This window comes from Bufo bufo, chromosome 6, assembly GCF_905171765.1.
Source record: "Bufo bufo chromosome 6, aBufBuf1.1, whole genome shotgun sequence".
Lineage (NCBI taxonomy): Eukaryota > Metazoa > Chordata > Amphibia > Anura > Bufonidae > Bufo > Bufo bufo.
Genome location: NC_053394.1, coordinates 221,870,035 through 221,891,792, shown reverse-complemented (window position 1 = coordinate 221,891,792; position 21,758 = coordinate 221,870,035). Strand labels below are relative to the sequence as shown.

Below are 21,758 nucleotides of genomic sequence, written 5' to 3'. Positions count from 1 at the left end.
ACAGGCTGACTATGGTGATCTTACTTTATTTACAAAGCTGATACAGCTCAGATTCTGGGTCAAGATTCCAAGCTATTGGCTAGACTTGTGCAGTGGTGTGAAGCTAAAGACCACGTTGGAGTTCGAGGAGAAGCAAATCGTCTACTGGCATCTCTCTTACGACACAGCAAGTCTCAAGTAGGCAATTATTATTAAAAGAGATTAAGGCTGGGTTTCCACATTCAGTTTTTTTATGCAGTTATTGAAGCCAAACACTATAAGGCTACTTTCACACTAGCATTTAAGTTTTCCGGTATTGAGTCATATGGGCTCAATACCGGAAAAAAATGCTTCAGTTTTGTCCCCATTCATTGTCAATGGGGACAACACTGAACTGAGTGCTCCAAAATGTATTCCGTTCCGTTTAGTTGTATTCACAGACCAGGGAGCAAACCGCAACATGTATTTTGCTTTCCGTCCTGGGATGCGGATTCAAGACGGATCCGGCATTACCCCAATGCAAGTCAATGGGGACGGATCCGTTTTCCTACTCCTCTCTTCTAGGACAGCTGCAGCAAGTAGGATTTGGTTGGAATATGTTTGCCCACTATTCCAAATAATCTTTTTCAACCATGGGCACAGGATGAAAGTTCCCAGTTCTAGCTGTTGGTGGAGGTCTCAGTGGTCGGACAACCACAGACCAAATATTTATGACCCATGGATAGGTGACACATTTTCAGGACTAAAATACCCCTTCAATGAAAACTAAATCCTACAAATACTAATAGCTTGTAGGTCTGTAAATGTAAATTTCTAGTAGCACTATTAACTTTTTTTAAACTTTAATAATGGTGTACTATAATAAAGTGAAGCTCCACCTACAAATAAAAGTGACTTAATAGAAAGTAAATAATTGACCTAGGTTACAAGATTGGAGTGGGGTTCCGTCGGCCCATCGCAGGACAGGATTCTGAAGGCCCATACTCCATCTATGGAACTGGAGTGCACCTACACTTTTGATTACATAAACCTACAGTGCTACATACCCCTGGCAAATTTTGACTTAAAGTTACTTTTATTCAAAACAGCAAGTAATTTTTTGACGAGAAATGACATAGGTGTCTCCCAAAAGATAATAAGACGATGTACAAGAGGCATTATTGTGGTGAAAAAAATAATTCTCAGCTTTTATTTACATTTGAGCAAAAAATACAAGATGTTCCGCACTGTGGAAAATATCAGAGGACATGGTCGGAAGCCAAAAGTGACACCTGTGCTGGCCAGGAGAATAGTTAGAGAGGTGAAAAAGAATCCAAGGATCACCACCAAGGCCATCCTGAATCTGGGCTCTGCTGGTGGCAATGTCTCAAGGTAGACAATCCAATGGACACTACACACTGCTGGGTTCCACTTCTCCAGATAAGGCACACAAAAGCTCGCTTGGCTTTTGCAAAAGCTCATCTGGATAAAGAAGAAGACTTCTGGTCTTCTGTGTTATGGTCAGATGAAACAAAACATTTTATTGTTTGGTCACAATGATGTTTCCTTTATTTGGCGTAAAAAAGGAGAAGCCTTCAACCCAAAGAACACCATCCCCACTGTCAAACATGGCGGTGGGAACCTAATGCTTTGGGGGGGTTTTTCAGCCAATGGACCAGGGAACCTAATCACAGTAAACGGCATCATGAAAAAAGAGCAATACATGAGGATTCTCAATAACAACATCAGGCAGTCTGCAGAGAAACTTGGCCTTGGGCACCAGTGGACATTTCAGCATGACAATGACCCAAAACACACAGCAAAAGTGGTGAAGAAATGGTTAGCAGACAAAAACATTAACGTTTTGGAGTGGCCCATCCAGAGTCCAGACTTGAATCCAATTGAGAATCTGTGAAGGGAGCTAAAGATCAGGGTGATGGCAAGAAGACCCTCCCACCTGAAAGATTTGGAGCTCATTGCTAAAGATGAATGGGCAAAAATACCTGTGGAGACATGCAAAAAGCTGGTCTGCAATTATAGGAAGCGTTTGATTGCTGTAATAGCCAATAAAAGGCGTTTCTATTGATTATTGAGAAGGGTATGAATAGTTTTGGACTGGCCACTTTTTGCTCAAATGTAAATAAAAGCTAAGAAATTGTTTTTTTTCCCCCACAATAATGCCTCTTGTACATCGTCTTATTATCTTTTAGGAGACACCTATGTCATTTTCCTTCAAAAAAATACTTGCTGGTTGAATAAAATTAACTTTAAGTCAAAATTTGCATGGGGTATTAATAATTATGGGCAGCACTGTATGTTAGATCTTTGGGTGGTTAACCATACTGGAGGTTTGTCTGCTCGGCCAGTTCAAATGCTGCTTTATTGTTAACACCCAATTACACAAATATAAAAAAGCAGTTACAGCACAGTGCTCATACCTTTGTTAAACTGACTCTAAGGGCTCATTCAGAAGAGTGACATGCACATCCAAGTACTGTCCGAGTGTAGAAAGGAAAACACCTGGACTGAACACTTTATAGTCAATGGTCAATTCACATGCACAATTCTTGGCAAAGACCATCAGTTCATGCAGAAAAGATCACAGCTTGAACAATTTAGGTCCGATTTTCAAACAAGAAATGCCATCCATGTGAGGTTTATTTTTTAAAAACATCAGCAATTTTTTGTACTTGGTACACAGATGGGTATTGACCTCACTTGTCTGAAAAAGCCCTAAGGTTTTAACCTGAAGATAGGAGCATGCTCATGGCATCAATAACCACATTTCTATAGGAGCTACATATGACATCTCCTAAACATGCCCTACAGTGCCCAGTATTAATATTGTAATCTCAGAACCGGTAAAAGGTTTTCTTTTACATGCGCCAGTGATCCGATCCAAACTATCATTGTTGCATTTAAAAGGGACTGTAGACTTTTCCAAAGTGTAGATAGAATTGTACCCGTTTATGATTTTCTACCGCAGTTACATGTTCTCTTTTGATTGTTATGCACAGGATGTAGTCAATGCTATTCAAAAGGCCAAAGGTGTGAAGCATCTGGTCTCCATGACAACTAGTGAGCACGCCATTATGCAAAATGAAGCCCTCATCGCATTAGCCATTGCATCTACCATCAACCTTGGTAAAGTAAAATATTGCAATCAAGAGGACTGAATTGTATGCTCAAAAAATCCATTATATTTGAGGAGCACAGAAAATTCATTATCTAGTTAATAATTTATAGAAGCCTCAGGAATATATCCCAAACACACTAGTGGTAATAAGATTCATCATCCTCAAATGTGCTAGATTATTATCTCATATTGCCCTAAAATCAGGGATACCAACAAACACCATCATCCTTAACTACTACAGTAGAGTCATTGCAGAGTCATTTGTGTAATAGTAGCAGTTTATGAGATGGAGTAATGGCTATCATTGAATTTCAGAGGTTGTTGAAGGAGCCTTCAAAGAGTCTGACTTAGTGTCAATCCTGCACAGAATTTTGCAAGATGAATCTATGGGACCAGAGGTGAAATACAATTCCATGGGTCTATTATGTAGCCTCTTGGATTCAGGTAAAGACAGCAATATTAAGGATTTCTTGAGGCCAAGCTTGAATATGATTGCATTCTCACTTTAAAAGCTGACTTTCTAAAGAATGAAAATATTAGCAGCTACATCCAGGAGGCTAGCATTGTTTAGATTCTTACCGATTAGGAATGCAGTTAATATTTATTGAGTGCTGGCAATGAATCAATGGGCATTGAAAAGAATATTATTTTTACCTTTTTGCATTCAATAGGTTATAGCTATGATCTAAAAGTATATTAAGAAAATCTATGCCTCTTATATTACCAGTGTTTACAGCCATTGGATCATTTTGTGATGCACTATGGCTCATACACGCACTACAGATGGTGCACATACTGGCTGCAGTGTTAGGCCTCATGCACACAGCTATATATCAGTTCAGAGAGCAGTACTGGATTTATTAAACAGGTTGTCCGTCTAAAAGCTTACAGCCCCAATCAGTGGCAAACTTTGGGCCCAAGTGCAAACTTTGGATCGCACCCCACCCCCATTTTTACAAAGGGGCAGCAGATTTTCTTTACACGAAGGGATCTTTCACACCAGCGGATGCCATGCGGTTAATCCGCTGCGTGAAAAAGAGCCAAGCCCCGTTCTGGACAGCAGAGACACTGAGCATTAACATGACTGATAATGCTCTGTGCCCTTTTTACTACAAAAATCACAGTGGAATAAAGTTGTCACCATGATTTTGTTGTAAAAAGGTCACAGAGAGGCCCAGAGCATTATCAATCATGTTAATGCTCTGTGTCTCTGCTGTCCAGAGCGGGGCTTGGCTCTCTTTCACGCAGCGGATTACCCGCATAGGTTAAAGCAGTGTTTCCCAACCAGTGTGCCTCCAGCTGTTGCAAAACTACAACTCCCAGCATGCCCGGACAGCCTTTGGCACACTGGTTGAGAAACACTGGGTTAAAGAGTCCTAAGCCCAATGCATGGCTACACTCACCCAGTCCTAATAAAATCTAGTACTACCTCATCCAGGGTGTCGCTGGCGTCGGCGTGATGTCCACTGGATCCAGAACAAGGTCCCTGTGGTGATAGAGGAAAAAATGAATAATCACATAAGGAAGGGTGACTTCCCCTGTGAAATCAACAGCAGGGGGCGCTGTGCTGGCCTGTAAGACTGAGCCATGCCAATGTATAGCAGGGTAATCTAGGACATTTCCCCTAAATGCTACTACCCAGTAATAATGCCTACATTGTGTCCCCTCACAGTACTAATGTCCTCCTTGTGGCCCCTCACAGCAGTTATGCCCAACTTTGTTCCTGTCACAGTAGTTATGCCTACTTTTGTGTCCCCTCACTGTAGTTATGCCCAGATATGTGCTCCCTCACAGTAGTTATGCCAGATATGTGTCCCTCACAGTGGTTATGCCAGATGTGCCCCCTCACAGTGGTTATGCCAGATATGTGCCCCTCACTGTAGTTATGGCCAGATATGCGCCTCCTCACAGTAGTTATGCCAGATATGTGCCCCCTCACAGTGGTTATGCCAGATATGTGCCCCTCACAGTAGTTATGCCAGATATGTGCCCCCTCACAGTGGTTATGCCAGATATGTGCCCCCACACAGTAGTTATTTCAGATTAGGCCTCCCCCTTAGTAAAGATGCCCACTTTTGTGCCCCCTCACTCTAGTTGTTGCCCCCTGTTTGCAGCTTTATGGGGAAAAAAAACCAACATATACTTACCCTCTTCCCTGATGACGCGCTCCCACACTCTCACATCGCGCCGCTGGCTGTGCTGAAGGCAGATTCCTGGGCTTTCAGCGCTCCTCCCACAGCCAGCAGCGCAATGTGCGGCCAGCAGGGGGAGCACCTGAGCTCAGAAGAATAGTGAAGCAGGGAGAGGAGAGGAGAGGTCGCCCTGCTTCACTCTGAAAACGAACAGCCCATCAGTAACCAGAACTGCCAGGTGAGTGTGCTCCCCCTGCCTCTTGTGTCCCCTCATGTTTGAAGAGCGCTGACGGGGCCCAGCGTTCTCACTGTACTTCATGCCGGGCCCCATCAGAGCGCTCCCATTACATGTGAGTGCAGCGGGCCCCCTGGCCCCGATGGTCGTAACCTGTTGCAAATGGAAATAAAATAAATAAAAAACCGCTAGTGACATTCAGTTCTAGCACATGAAACTATTTAAGCAAGTCATTGGCCACAGTGGTCACAAGCTAAAGTCAATTCTGGTCCAGAGGGGACTGAAATCAGCCAGTAATAAGACAGGACCATTGAGAGGTGCGTTTCAGATTCCAATTAGTGTTGAGCGAAACAAAATTTGGATTGTAGATCCGAAGTCCATTCGTTCAAACACTTCGTTTGAATGCGGTATGGAGACCTGTCTTATTACAGTATTAAAATGTATGGCTTCCATGAAGGCAAAATTTGTTTCACCCGAAGTCGCATGAGACTTCAGTGAATAAATTCGGTATTCATTTCTACATCATTATAAACATTTACAATTAGCAATCCAAAGTCAGGTTTGGTACTGAGGTGCCAGCCAGTACCAAGCCAAACTTCGGATTCCGAATTTCATATGTTTTTAAAGATGTAGAAATGAATACCGAATTCATTCACCGAAGTCTCACGCAACTTCATTTGAAATTCATTTTGCCTTCACAGAGGCAATACATTTTAATGCTGTGCAGAGACAGGTCTCAATACAGCTTTAAAACAAAGTTTTTGAACAAATCAACTTCAGATCTATGATCCAAAGCTCGATTCGCTCAAGCCCGATTACAACCATTGGGAATGTCTGTTTCTAGGCTGGACAAATCCCTTTAAATAAAGGAGCCTGTAAGCACAGATTGTCCAGCACACTGCATATTTGTTTAGGCGTTTCTGAATTCGCACTGAAATTCTCCAATGAATTACAGTACAACATTACCAAATGGGTTATTGCTAACGTCATTCACTATAGCAACCCATTGAGCCACCGTAATGCTAATGAACGGTGGACTGACATAACAGTTCCTTGAGAGAATATTGATATGGCAGTCTTTAAAATGAACCTGTGAGAGGATTTCTGCTGCCCTATCTGACTGCGGTACAGGACAGGAAGAGAGAATCTGAGCTGCGATATATATATATATAGTTGTTTATAAGATTTGGGGCAGGATTTCTGAGTAAAAAGCAGTATTATGGTGCCTTCATACACGGCACGACTGAATGGGGCTTAAAAAAATCCATGTGCTTCTCACCAAAGCAACCCTATTCAATAAATGGAGTCGATATTCAGAAACAGAACATTTTCTGGAACAGATCTGCTGAGTGTAAAGGCACCTTTATTTGGTATGAATCCACACAAATCGCGTAGCAAAGTGCAGTACAATGTTAGTTAATGGGGTTTAACAAACCAGATTCACTCAACATAAAATTCAGCTGCAGATTTAAAGGGGTTTTCTGGTACTTTAATATTGAAGGCCTATCTTGAGGCTACGTCACCAATATCTGATCGGCGGGGCTCCGACATCCAGCACCCCCAGTGGTCAGTTGTTCTGCAGTAGTGTTGGCAATGGAATTACGCAACTCCATCCACTTCTGTAGTAGATGGTCCCATTCTCTTCAGCAGGAGCAGTGCTGCACTAACCAGCTTTGTCACCTACAGAAATGGATGGCGCGGTGTAGTTCCGGTGCTAGAGCTACTGCAGAACAGTTTAGTGGTGGGGCTTTTAAACAGTGAAAGTTCGTACTACCCCATCCACAAAGGATGACTGACAGATTTCCCTGTATCCATATCCATAGGCTCTCGGCCAGCCTGTGGGCCAGGTAAGCAGGACTCTCCCTGTCTCTCCTAGGAGTCCTGTCAGAATTTACTCTGCTTTTTACACAGAAATTTTGCATCAAATCATATTAAATCAACATAACAAGAATCTGAGATTCTGTCCCTTTGTCATACCTGCCCTCAGATAGAGTAGTATAAATCATCTGACAAGTCCACTTTAAAGATCTCTGATAGAATAAAATATGGACCTTTAGAAACACCTCCTCTTTTGTCTTCCGGTAGAGTCTTGCATATAATAACTCATCACATGTAATGCTAACTCGGATAGAAGCTGGGTGTCTAACTAAAGATGTCTTTCTACAGATGACTTGCGGAAGGAAATGGAAGTAATCAACCTGAAAGAAACTTTGCAGAAGCTTCAAGGACACAGCAGCAGAAATGTAGTCAAGCAGGCCAACAAAGTTCTGCAGATTATGGAACACTGTTGCCAGAACAAAGACCACTTCTTTCCATAGTTATAACATTACAGAAACGTACAGCAAGAAACCCAAGCATAGTGCTCGCCAACATCCCTGCATTAGCCCATGTAGCAACCAGTCTCTTCAAGATGCCTACAGATTAGATTCAATTAGTAACTATTACATAGGACTGTAATGTTAAATAGTGTGGATTTCTAAGTGTTGCAACATTGTGTCGTCTACTCCAACGAATGAGAACTAAGGGTCATTAATATTTAGTGCCAAACTCAAATGGCTATAGATGGAACACAATCTGTGTTAGTCAGCAGTTTGTAAAAGTGCGTCGATTTTTTAAAAAATAAATGCAAGCTTCTGTTCAGTATTTTGTTTGTAATATAGAAATCTGAAGTAAATTGACCTCAAAGGAAAATAGGCGAATAATACAATGGTAAACTCCACATAATGGAGATGGAAGATCTAAAATTTACCTTTGGTCCTCCAAGTCTCAGAAAATGAGAAAGGACGGTCCCTTCACTACTCTGAGATAGAGGTCTATGGGTGGTGTCTGGTGTTACAGCTCATCCTCATTAATGTGAATGGGGCTAAGGCTAGGTTCATTAGGGATGAGCGAACCCGAACTGTATAGTTCGGGTTCGTACCGAATTTTGGGGTGTCCGTGACACGGACCCGAACATTTTCGTAAAAGTCCGGGTTCGGGTTCGGTGTTCGGCGCTTTCTTGGCGCTTTTTGAAAGACTGCAAAGCAGCCAATCAACAAGCGTCATACTACTTGCCCCAAGAGGCCATCACAGCCTTGCCTACTATTGGCATGGCTGTGATTGGCCAGTGCAGCATGTGACCCAGCCTCTATATAAGCTTGGGTCACGTAGCGCTGCACGTCACTCTGCTGATTCAAGCATAGGGAGAGGTTGCTGCTGCGACGTTAGGGCGAGATTAGGCAGATTAACTCCTCCAAAAGACTTCATTCTGTGATCGATCTCCAGCTGTGGATCATTGAAGTGCTAATATCGAATTGCTCACTTTTTTTAGGCTGCCCAGAGCGTTTTTATATCACTTTTTTCTGGGGTGATCGGCGGCCATTTTGTGGCTTGTGGTGCGCCAGCACAAGCTACCACCAAGTGCTTTTAACCATCAATAGTGTGGTTATTTTTTGCTATATCCTACATCAGCTGCAGGCTGAGCCTGTGTCACCGAAGTGCATTTGACCATCAACAGTGTGGTTATTTTTTGGCCATATACTACATCAGGTGCAGGCTGAGCCTGTGTCACCCAAGTGCATTTAACCATCAACAGTGTGGTTATTTTTTGGCCATATACTACATCAGGTGCAGGCTGAGCCTGTGTCACCCAAGTGCATTTAACCATCAACAGTGTGGTTAATTTTTGGCCATATACTACATCAGGTGCAGGCTGAGCCTGTGTCACCCAAGTGCATTTAACCATCAACAGTGTGGTTAATTTTTGGCCATATACTACATCAGGTGCAGGCTGAGCCTGTGTCACCCAAGTGCATTTAACCATCAATAGTGTGGTTATTTTTTGGCCATATACTACATCAGGGGCAAGTTGAGCCTGTCACCCAGCGCCTAAAAAATAGACCTGACATTTATATTCCTCCAAATCAGTACTGTTTTAGCTGGTCAAGTTATTTGTAGTGACCGTAAAAGCACAGTTTTTGTTCTGGGTTGAAAAACTATTCCCAAATTTGCCATTCTCAAAATAAGTAGTTTCTGCTATATCAGGCCTACTTTAAATCTATCCCAAAAGGATATCTTAGATTCAAGGTGCTGATAGTGTCATTCAGAAAAACTTAACACACACGCTACCGTGCAGATACAAGTCTAATTCTGTGATTAAAGGTATATCTGTCACACAGCGCAAAAAAAAATAGGCCTCACATTTCTATTCAACCAAATCTGTACTGTTTTAGCTGGTCAAATTATTTGTAGTGACCGTAAAAGCACAGTTTTTGTTCTGGGTTGAAAACGTATTCCCAAATTTGCCATTTTCAAAATTGTGGTGAACGGGAACAATGAGGAAAACATCTAAAAAGGGACGCGGATGTGGACATGGTCGTGGTGGTGTTAGTGGACCCTCTGGTGCTGGGAGAGGACGTGGCCGTTCTGCCACAGCCACACGTCCTAGTGAACCAACTACCTCAGGTCCCAGTAGCCAGCAGAATTTACAGCGATATTTGGTGGGGCCCAATGCCGTTCTAAGGATGGTAAGGCCTGAGCAGGTACAGGCATTAGTCAATTGGGTGGCCGACAGTGCATCCAGCACGTTCACATTATCTCCCACCCAGTCTTCTGCAGAAAGCGCACAGATGGCGCATGAAAACCAAGCCCATCAGTCTGTCACATCACCCCCATGCATATCAGGGAAACTGTCTGAGCCTCAAGTTATGCAGCAGTCTCTTATGCTGTTTGAAGACTCTGCTGCCAGGGTTTCCCAAGGGCATCCACCTAGCCCTTCCCCAGGGGTGGAAGAGATAGAATGCACTAACGCACAACCACTTATGTTTCCTGATGATGAGGACATGGGAATACCACCTCAGCACGTCTCTGATGATGACGAAACACAGGTGCCAACTGCTGCGTCTTTCTGCAGTGTGCAGACTGAACAGGAGGTCAGGGATCAAGACTGGGTGGAAGACGATGCAGGGGACGATGAGGTCCTAGACCCCACATGGAATGAAGGTCGTGCCACTGACTTTCAGAGTTCGGAGGAAGAGGCAGTGGTGAGACCGAGCCAACAGCGTAGCAAAAGAGGGAGCAGTGGGCAAAATCAGAACACCTGCCGCCAAGAGACTCCGCCTGCTACTGACCGCCGCCATCTGGGACCGAGCACCCCAAAGGCAGCTTCAAGGAGTTCCCTGGCATGGCACTTCTTTAAACAATGTGCTGACGACAAGACCCGAGTGGTTTGCACGCTGTGCCATCAGAGCCTGAAGCGAGGCATTAACGTTCTGAACCTTAGCACAACCTGCTGTCACGGCCACGGTTTTGGCCGTGACTCCTTGGGAGTCGCATACTGTTGCCCGCGGTTTTGTGTTGTAGTTTCAACCGCAGCTTGAGGCATAATGTAGTTGGCCTCAGGTGCGGTTGCCGCGGACAACAGCTATGTGTGCGGTTTCCTAGGAGTTGTGTGTATGTATGCACTTTTGTATGTCGGTGTGCACTCTCTGTTTTGTGTGGTGTACACTTACATCTTCTCCTCACTGTGGTTGCCCGTGGCAACGTTTGATTGCATGGTGTACATGTGGTGGCAGTGTCCCGGCCTTCGGGCTGACTCCCAGGACATGGTGGCCACCCATGTCGTTGCCTGCGGCAACAGCCACAGTGTGTTTCTGAGTTGGACACTTTCCCTTTTTATTTATGTTTCCCTTCCCTGGTGTTGGAAGGGTTAACCTCCTTCCTAGTGTGTGTGTGCACTGGGTGTGTCCGACTGTGGGGTGTGGCTTCTTGGCCTATAAAGCCTCTCACTTTTGCATGGCTCAGTAGGTTGCTTCAGTCATGCTGGCTGGAGCAGCCTCCTGTGTTTCTACGTGCCTGTGAGAGCCACCCCTGTGGTCATAAAGAAAATGTCACTTTATGTTTTATGTCATGTTGTGTGAGATGTCCATCTGATGTTCTGTTGGGTCCTTCCTGCGTTTGGTTTGTGCAGCTAATGGTTCTGGATTCTGTGTGTTCTCAGGGATCCAGTCAGCAAGGCTGTGGCAGGTTGGTTGAACTTCTTAGTTCACCTGCCATTTCCGTTAGTCTGTTTTGGTTCCCCTTTTTCCCAACAGCTTGGCCAGTGAGACTCCTGCTCCTCCGCGCCTAGGAGGAGTAGGTCGTCTTACTCTGACTCCTAGCGCAGGGACCGGACGGAGGGTGAGTTAGGGATCCGAGGTTCCTGCGCATGGGTCCTCCTACGGTCGGCCCATGCAGTTAGGAGTTAGGGTCAGGGTAGGGACGCTGTTAGGAGGTGACCTGCTCCCTATCCTGTTCTCCTGGCCGAGTAGGCCAACAGCATCTGGCATCGCACGGCTGAGGATTTCCCCCATCCTCAGCCGTGACACCTGCATGACCAGGCACCTGCATGCAAAGCATGAACTGCAGTGGAGTAAACACCTTAAAAACAAAGAAGTCACTCAGGCTCCCCCTGCTACCTCTTCTGCTGCTGCTGCCGCCTCGGCCTCTTCCTCCGCCTCTGGAGGAACGTTGGCACCTGCCGCCCAGCAAACATGGGATGTACCACCAACACCACCACCTGCGTCACCAAGCATCTCAACCATGTCACACGGCAGCGTTCAGCTCTCCATCTCACAAACATTTGAGAGAAAGCGTAAATTCCCACCTAGCCACCCTCGATCCCTGGCCCTGAATGCCAGCATTTCTAAACTACTGGCCTATGAAATGCTGTCATTTAGGCTGGTGGACACACACAGCTTCAAACAGCTCATGTCACTTGCTGGCCCACAGTATGTTGTTCCCAGCCGCCACTACTTCTCCAAGAGAGGCGTGCCTTCCCTGCACAACAAAGTGTCCGATAAAATCAAGTGTGCACTGCGCAACGCCATCTGTGGCAAGGTCCACCTAACCACAGATACGTGGACCAGTAAGCACGGCCAGGGACGCTATATCTCCCTAACTGCACACTGGGTAAATGTAGTGGCGGCTGGGCCCCAGGCGGAGAGCTGTTTGGCGCACGTCCTTCCGCCGCCAAGGATCGCAGGGCAACATTCTTTGCCTCCTGTCTCCTCCTCCTCCTACTCAGCTTCCTCCTCCTCTTCTTCCACCTGCTCATCCAGTCAGCCACACACCTTCACCACCAACTTCAGCACAGCCCGGGGTAAACGTCAGCAGGCCGTTCTGAAACTCATATGTTTGGGGGACGGGCCCCACACCGCACAGGAGTTGTGGCGGGGTATAGAACAACAGACCGACGAGTGGTTGCTGCCGGTGAGCCTCAAGCCCGGCCTGGTGGTGTGCGATAATGGGCGAAATCTCGTTGCAGCTCTGGGACTAGCCGGTTTGACGCACATCCCTTGCCTGGCGCATGTGCTGAATTTGGTGGTGCAGAAGTTCATTCGCAACTACCCCGAAATCTCAGAGCTGCTGCATAAAGTGCGGGCCGTCTGTTCACGCTTCCGGCGTTCACACCCTGCTGCTGCACGCCTGTCTGCGCTACAGCGTAACTTCGGCCTTCCCGCTCACCGCCTCATATGCGATGTGCCCACCAGGTGGAACTCCACCTTGCACATGCTGGACAGACTGTGCGAGCAGCAGCAGGACATAGTGGAGTTTCAGCTGCTGCACGCATGGGTCAGTCGCACTGCGGAACAGCACCACTTCACCACCAATGACTGGGCCTCCATGCGAGACATGTGTGCCCTGTTGCGCTGTTTCGAGTACTCCACCAACATGGCCAGTGGCGATGACGCCGTTATCAGCATTACAATACCACTTCTATGTCTCCTTGAGAAAACACTTAGGGCGATGATGGAAGAGGAGGTGGCCCAGGAGGAAGAGGAGGAAGAGGGGTCATTTTTAGCACTTTCAGGCCAGTCTCTTCGAAGTGACTCAGAGGGAGGTTTTTTGCAACACCAGAGGCCAGGTACAAATGTGGCCAGACAGGGCCCACTACTGGAGGACGAGGATGAAGATGAAGCATGTTCACAGCGGGGTGGCACCAAAAGCAGCTCGGGCCCATCACTGGTGCGTGGCTGGGGGGAAACACAGGACGATGACGATACGCCTCCCACAGAGGACAGCTTGTCCTTACCTCTGGGCAGCCTGGCACACATGAGCGACTACATGCTGCAGTGCCTGCGCAACGACAGCAGAGTTGCCCACATTTTAACGTGTGCGGACTACTGGGTTGCCACCCTGCTGGATCCCCGGTACAAAGACAATGTGCCCACCTTACTTCCTGCACTGGAACGTGATAGGAAGATGCGCGAGTACAAGCGCACGTTCGTAGACGCGCTACTGAGAGCATTCCCAAATGTCACAGGGGAACCAGTGGAAGCCCAAGGCGAAGGCAGAGGAGGAGCAAGAGGTCGCCAACGCAGCTGTGTCACGGCCAGCTCCTCTGAGGGCAGGGTTAGCATGGCAGAGATGTGGAAAAGTTTTGTCACCACACCACAGCTAACTGCACCACCACCTGATACGGAACGTGTTAGCAGGAGGCAACATTTCACTAACATGGTGGAACAGTACCTGTGCACACCCCTCCACGTACTGACTGATGGTTCGGCCCCATTCAACTTCTGGGTCTCCAAATTGTCCACGTGGCCAGAGCTAGCCTTTTATGCCTTGGAGGTGCTGGCCTGCCCGGCGGCCAGCGTTTTGTCTGAACATGTATTCAGCACGGCAGGGGGCGTCATTACAGACAAACGCAGCCGCCTGTCTACAGCCAATGTGGACAGCTGACGTTCATAAAAATGAACCAGGCATGGATCCCACAGGACCTGTCCATCCCTTGTGCAGATTAGACATTAATTACCTCCCCTTAACAATATATTATTGTACTCCAGGGCACTTCCTCATTCAATCCTATTTTTATTTTCATTTTACCATTATATTGCGGGGCAACCCAAAGTTGAATGAACCTCTCCTCTGTCTGGGTGCCGGGGCCTAAATATGTGACAGTGGCCTGTTCCAGTGGTGGGTGACGTGAAGCCTGATTCTCTGCTATGACATGAAGCCTGAATCTCTGTTACGGGACCTCTCTCTCCTCTGCCTGGGTGCCTGGGCCTAAATGTGTGACAGTGGCCTGTTCCAGTGGTGGGTGACGTGAAGCCTGATTCTCTGCTATGACATGAAGACTGATTCTCTGCTGACATGAAGCCTGAATCTCTGTTATGGGACCTCTCTCTTCTGCCTGGGTGTCTGGGCCTAAATATGTGACAGTGGCCTGTTCCAGTGGTGGGTGACGTGAAGCCTGATTCTCTGCTATGGCATGAAGACTGATTCTCTGCTGACATGAAGCCTGAATCTCTGTTATGGGACCTCTCTCCTCTGCCTGGGCCTAAATATCTGACAGTGGCCTGTTCCAGTGGTGGGTGACGTGAAGCCTGATTCTCTGCTATGACATGAAGCCAGATTCTCTGCTGACATGAAGCCAGATTCTCTGCTATGGCATGAAGAGACTGATTCTCTGCTGACGTGAAGCCCGATTCTCTGCTATGGGACCTCTGTCCAATTGATATTGGTTAATTTTTTTTATTTATTTTTTTATTCATTTCCCTATCCACATTTGTTTGCAGGGGATTTACCTACATGTTGCTGCCTTTGCAGCCCTCTAGCTCTTTCCTGAGCTGTTTTACAGCCTTTTTAGTGCCGAAAAGTTTGTTGTCCCTATTGACTTCAATGGGGTTCGGGTTCGGATCCCGAACCTGAACATTTCCGGGAAGTTCGGCCGAACTTCTCGAACCCAAACATCCAGGTGTTCGCTCAACTCTAAGGTTCATATCTGCAGTGAACACAGATTCTGGAAAAAACATAAAATAAATGCTGCAAGTATGGAGGGCATCCATGCTGGGAAGCTAATGGACCCTATAAGAGTCAATGAGATCCATTAAGCTCCAGGGGTGTACAGCACATGCAGGGTCTCACAATTCTGGTTTTCTTTTTCTATGAAAAGAAATCTGGATTTTCATTGCAGATGTTAACCTAGACTTAGATGTAATACCAGACTCAGACTATGGACAGATACAACATTGACAACCTCTTTAAAGGGGTCCCTCCTATATATCATACTTACCCCACTCCCCGACACTCACGACCCTGCATGGCCGTTGCTGCATCTCCCCATTGTGCGGATCTCCATGGGATCCGGAGTGACACAGATGCAGGGGAGTCGGGCACGTATGATCTATAAGAGAGGCCCAGGCATTGTAAGTGGCATTTTTAGAACTACATAACCCCTTTAAAGCACCAGGGCTCCTCTACTCAGTGGTGTGGAGGGGATGGGTAGACTCTTGTAACTGAACTTGCTAGCATATGGTCAATTTTTTCTATAGTGTGTGTATATATTTTATATATATATATATATATATATATATATATATACATAGACGTAGAAAAAGGGCAGCACTCCAATAAATAAAATAGCAAAAAACTTTATTTACCCATAAGGCTGTAGCGACGTTTCGGCTCTAACACAGGAGCCTTCCTCAATATATATATATTTTTTTATATATATACATATATACACACACACACACAGTACAGACCAAAAGTTTGGACACACCTTCTCATTCAAACAGTTTTCTTTATTTTCATGACTATGAAGGCATCACACTCTTGGCATTCTCTTGATGAGCTTCAAGAGGTAGTCCCCTGAAATGGTCTTCTAACAGTCTTGAAGGAGTTCCCAGAGATGCTTAGCACTTGTTGGCCCTTTTGCCTTCACTCTGCGGTCCAGCTCACCCCAAACCATCTCGATTGGGTTCAGGTCCGGTTACTGTGGAGGCCAGGTCATCTGGCGCAGCACCCCATCACTCTCCTTCATGGTCAAATAGCCCTTACGTTCAAAGTTTTCCCAATTTTTCGGCTGACTGACCTTCATTTCTTAAAGTAATGATGGCCACTCGTTTTTCTTTACTTAGCTGCTTTTTTCTTGCCATAATACAAATTCTAACAGTCTATTCAGTAGGACTATCAGCTGTGTATACACCTGACTTCTCCTCAACGCAACTGATGGTCCCAAACCCATTTATAAGGCAAGAAATCCCACTTATTAAACCTGACAGGGCACACCTGTGAAGTGAAAACCATTTCAGGGGACTACCTCTTGAAGCTCATCAAGAGAATGCCAAGAGTGTGCAAAGCAGTAATCAAAGCAAAAGGTGGCTACTTTGATGAACCTAGAATATGACATATTTTCAGTTATTTCACACTTGTTTGTTATGTATATAATTCCACGTTTTAATTCATAGTTTTGATGCCTTCAGTGTGAATCTACAATTTTCAGTCATGAAAATAAAGAAAACTCTTTGAATGAGGTGTGTCCAAACTTTTGGTCTGTACTGTAATATATATATATATATATAGATAGAGAGTAATACCTTAAAGGGAAAGTATCACCTTTATTTTTTTTCTGATAGTTCAAACTAGCAGTACCAAATGTTTTTCTAATCATTATTATTTTCCAATTTTAGATTTTTTTCTGAACACGATTATGGGGGCTGCCATCTTGTCTGAGCTGTTAACAGCATTTAAAGATATGCTTTACAGCAGCCACCATATATCCTAGGGGACTCACTGACTTCTATAGGAGAGTTTTCTAGGCATGCTCTGTGACCTGTGCAGAGGTCCTTGTACAAGGAAGGAATAGGCCGCTATCTATGGTGAATGGTGGCATCCTGTGTTATGTCATGCCCCTGCCTGTGACATTAAAGATAGATCCCGGGATCTCTGCTTTTTGGTCGCTGTTGACACACAGGAAAATCATTTTGGTGAGGATTTATGAGCAGATGTCACTCATTGCAGTGAATGAACTCTACTGTAAAAATGTGCAGCATTTCTACAACATGTAGGGCATGGCTGTGGATATCGGCATCCTACCTAGAATTCACTGCAGACTTTTTTTTTTTACTTCTTTGTGTGAATGTGTTATTTGGTGTGGGTTCCAGAATACTGAATGTGTGAACCTAGACTTAAGTGATTGCTGTAGGCGTACTTCTACATACAGCAAATACATACCCACATATACTATACTGGTATGGTGTTCCCATACTCTGCACTATTTATTTAAAGGGCTTGTGCAGCACTAGTATATTGATGACCTATCCTCAGAATAGGTCATCAATGTCAGATCGGTGGGGGCTTGACTCCTAGGACCCTCACCAGATGTTTGAAGAATTCATGGTACTCATGCAAGCACTGTGGCTTCTTCACTGTTTAAAGGCTTTTTGTCACCTGAAAAATGGGTATTAAGCTGGCTGACTTTAGCAATGTGCTAATGTCAGCTGAACATAACTATATTAGTGCCATCTCATTGCCTGCCACCGTTCTAAAAGTTAGTTTTTCCCAATAGTATGCTAATTAGCCTCTAGGAGCAGGAGGGGCGTTGCCCCTGCTCCTAGAAGCTCTGTTCTCCGACCTCTGGCCACGCCCTGCTCCACTAGGCTCTCCTCCCGCTGGCCGTGTCAGTGTAAATCTCGTGCCGTTCACTCACTGCGCCGAATACTGAAGGGCGCTCGGCAGCTGCTGGCTTCCTCACTGCGCCTGAACGCCGCAAGATTTAGGCTAGGTCTACACGACGACAATTATCGCGCTATAGGGCACAACTACGTTGCAACGTTTGTCGCGCGACATTGGTGCAACACAATGTCGTGCGACAATTTTTATAATGGTAGTCTACGGTGTTGCACTGCAACATGCTGCGACTGCATCTTGAATGGATTTTTTGCGACTGTCGCATGTTGCAGTGCGACACCATAGACTACCATTATAAAAATTGTTGCACGACATTGGTGCAACACAATGTCGTCGTGTAGACCTAGCCTTACACTGCGGACAGGGCCAGAGGTAGGAGACCAACGATGCCTGCCCCTGTCAATCTAGTGGTAGCAGGGCGTGGGCAGAGTTGGGAGAACAGAGCCTCTAGGAGCAGTGGCAAGGCCCCCCACCCCTCCCCCCCCCCCCTCCTAGAGGCTAATTAACATATTATAAAAGTTCGTTTTTCCCAATAACTGTGGCAGGCAGTGAGATGGCACTATTATAGTTATGTTCAGCTGACATTAGCACGTCGCTAATGTCAGCCAGCATAATACCCATTTTTCAGGTGACAAAACGCTTTAACTGCATGCTATCTAGAACGTAGCAGTGGTGCAGTGTACCTACAACTGAATGGGACAAACAGCAGTAATTACACTGCACCATCAATAGTATTACAAGACAAAAAAAGTTATAACAAATAAGAACAAGATGCTAGAAAAAGAAAACTTTATTTAAAAATAGTTTTCTATATCTGGTATCTGCCCTACTGTAGTGGGATCAAGACACAGTGTTCACCTGTGAGCGATACAGTATGAGTGATGCAAGTAAGTGGCAGAGGGAAATTAGAGGATCTGTCATCACAAAATGAGGAGCAATCTGCAGGCCACATGTTATAGAGCCGATTGATAGAAAGGAGACAGAAAAAACTTGTCATTTTCTACAATTAAATCTCTGCCCATTCGGCTATTATCAGTGATTGGTAGCATTCTCTGTGTAAGGGGCTTATAAGACGGAGCGAAAATTGCATGAATTATCATACAATAGTTAGAATTTCAGAAATGATTGCCCCGTGTAATAGCGTGCAGCGATCAAGATGTGCAATGGACTGGACAAATCTGCCTATACCATGCTGTCTGTAGATTGCACTTCATTTCGTGCAGACAGGTTCCTTTCACACAACATCTTTACAATATTCGGCATATGGTATGGAATAAATTTACACACACTTTGCTTTACTTGCACTGATTTTTAATAATAAAACAATTAGGAGAAATGATGCTATATTCACACTTCTGCAGAGTGGTGCACTGGAGGAGTTCATACACTTCTGTGTGCAGGAGGCTGTAGAGGCGCACACAGCCCCTGGTGACGCATTCAAATACTCCCCTAGACACAACACTCCGAGGGGATACAACCAAGCTTTTTCATAGCAAATTTATCTAGTACAGTAAAGCCCTGGAGGTTGACCAGAGCCATAATACAGTCACGGGCATAGGGCCTTAGAGGTAAGTTGTTCTGTCATAAAAAGAGACCTGCAGAATGTCTACTTTCAATATGGATCAAAGTACAACAGAAGTAGAGGATTTGCTTAGATATTTAAAGGGTGTGTCAAGGAAGCAGGCACTGATGAGCTATTCGCCGCACAGGTCTGACTCCCAGCACCGCCGCGCTGCGTCCTCTTTAATGCCCGCCTGCACATCTACATTGTAGAGGTGGTGTAGAGTAGTTACAGATTTCTCTCCTGTGCACGCAAATCGGAGATGAAGCTGTAATTACACTGCACGACCACTACAATGTAGGTGGCGTGCAGAACCATCCAAACAGCGAATCGGCAGGGATGCCGGGAGTCAGACCCCTGCAGATCTGATATGGATGACCTATCCTGGAGTTATCGGCTGCAACCATGACCCCCTCTATGTTTAACAGGAAATGAAAAGGTAAATGCGCTGCCCTCTTGAGGAGGGGGAAGATTGTGCAAAACAGAAGAAATGTCATTACCAAATTGGTTCAGAGTGAGTGTCAACACAGAGTAATAAGATGGCAGATTTGTCTGGAGGGATCAAAAAAATCCTGTGATGTCAAAGGCTGCTGGAAAGCAGTGGTGGTCTACATCCAGGTCAGCAGCAAATCAGCCTTTACCTGATGACGGATCAGCTGGGGAGACAGGTACAGCCTTAATATGGATGGCCTAGCCTCAGGAGCTGTGTGCTTCTGCAGCTACTCTGAAATGGGCGATTGTCGGGGGTGCAGGGTGTTAACCCTCTCCAATCAGCTACTCCAGCCATTGTGCAGTGGAAGAACCTTGTACCTGCAGTACTGCTTCCATTTACAGCGCCGGAGCTACTCAAACAAATGATCGGCAGGGGAGCAGGTCCTGGACCCTGCAACATGGTATAGATGGCCTATGCTGAGGAAAGGCCAACAACATTAAATCTGGAATACCCCTTTAAAATGGGAGCAACACGAATCTTTGATTAAAGGATTTCTTTTTAGGTAATTCCCTAGTCTATGCTGTAAAGTGCCCACAAAGATGTAGTCTCACTAAAGGAGTTTTCCAGGCTCTTGATATTGATGACTTATCCTCAGGACAGGTCATTAATATCTGATAGGGGGGAGTCCGACGCCCCACACCTTACTGATCAGCAGTTCCCTGCAGCCTCTGGCACTGTAACTAGCACTTTAAATGGAAAGCAGTATAGTGAATGCGGAGTTACTGCAGCCAAGCTCCTATTCACTTCAATGGGGGCCAAGCCTACTACACTAGTTTGAACAGAGTTGTGCTTCTTGCTACAATCAAAAAAGTTAGTTCCAGTGCCAGAAGCTGCAAGACATAGCTGATCAATGGGGGGTGTCGGACCCTCACTGATCGGATATTAATGACCTATCCTGAAGGTAGGTCATCGATATCCGGAGCCTAGAAAACTCTTTTAAAGGACATCAGCAGATTTGTACCTATGAATGTGGCTGTAGAGAACTGGGATCCCGAGCCAGGACCCCTCACCGCGTGCACTGCATTGCCTTGGATGCATACCAGGTGACTTGAACATTGAATATGGATTTATCCCACTAAGGGGCTTGGAGGGCTGCTTATCCTTTTTTTGTGACCTGTTGCATGTGCGCTTGGCGGCTGAAGGCATCTGTGTTGTTCCCATGTTCACAGATGCCCGCATTGCTGAGAAAAATGTTTTAACCACCTCAGCCCCCAGTGCTTAAACACCCTGAAAGACCAGGCCACTTTTTACACTTCTGACCTACACTACTTTCACCGTTTATTGCTCGGTCATGCAACTTACCACCCAAATGAATTTTACCTCCTTTTCTTCTCACTAATAGAGCTTTCATTTGGTGGTATTTCATTGCTGCTGACATTTTTACTTTTTTTGTTATTAATCGAAATTTAACGATTTTTTTGCAAAAAAATGACATTTTTCACTTTCAGTTGTAAAATTTTGCAAAAAAAACGACATCCATATAGAAATTTTGCTCTAAATTTATAGTTCTACATGTCTTTGATAAAAAAAAAATGTTTGGGTAAAAAAAAAATGGTTTGGGTAAAAGTTATAGCGTTTACAAACTATGGTACAAAAATGTGAATTTCCGCTTTTTGAAGCAGCTCTGACTTTCTGAGCACCTGTCATGTTTCCTGAGGTTCTACAATGCCCAGACAGTACAAACACCCCACAAATGACCCCATTTCTGAAAGTACACACCCTAAGGTATTCGCTGATGGGCATAGTGAGTTCATAGAACTTTTTATTTTTTGTCACAAGTTAGCGGAAAATGATGATTTTTTTTTTTTTTT

At 45.3% G+C, this 21,758-nt stretch overlaps 1 protein-coding gene across 5 annotated transcripts in view; it reads left to right on the top strand.

The window, feature by feature from the left end:
- LOC121004861 (rap1 GTPase-GDP dissociation stimulator 1-like) overlaps positions 1–8,085 on the top strand; it is a 354,733-nt gene extending 346,648 nt beyond the window's left edge. For all 5 annotated transcript variants that reach the window (XM_040437255.1, XM_040437258.1, XM_040437256.1 and 2 more), the window contains 4 exons: positions 38–177; positions 2,976–3,102; positions 3,410–3,538; positions 7,628–8,085. In XM_040437255.1, the coding sequence (XP_040293189.1) occupies positions 38–177; positions 2,976–3,102; positions 3,410–3,538; positions 7,628–7,779 (548 nt within the window). In that variant the 3' untranslated portion in view covers positions 7,780–8,085. The remainder of the gene's footprint in view (positions 1–37; positions 178–2,975; positions 3,103–3,409; positions 3,539–7,627) is intronic.
- The last annotated feature ends 13,673 nt before the right edge of the window (positions 8,086–21,758 follow it).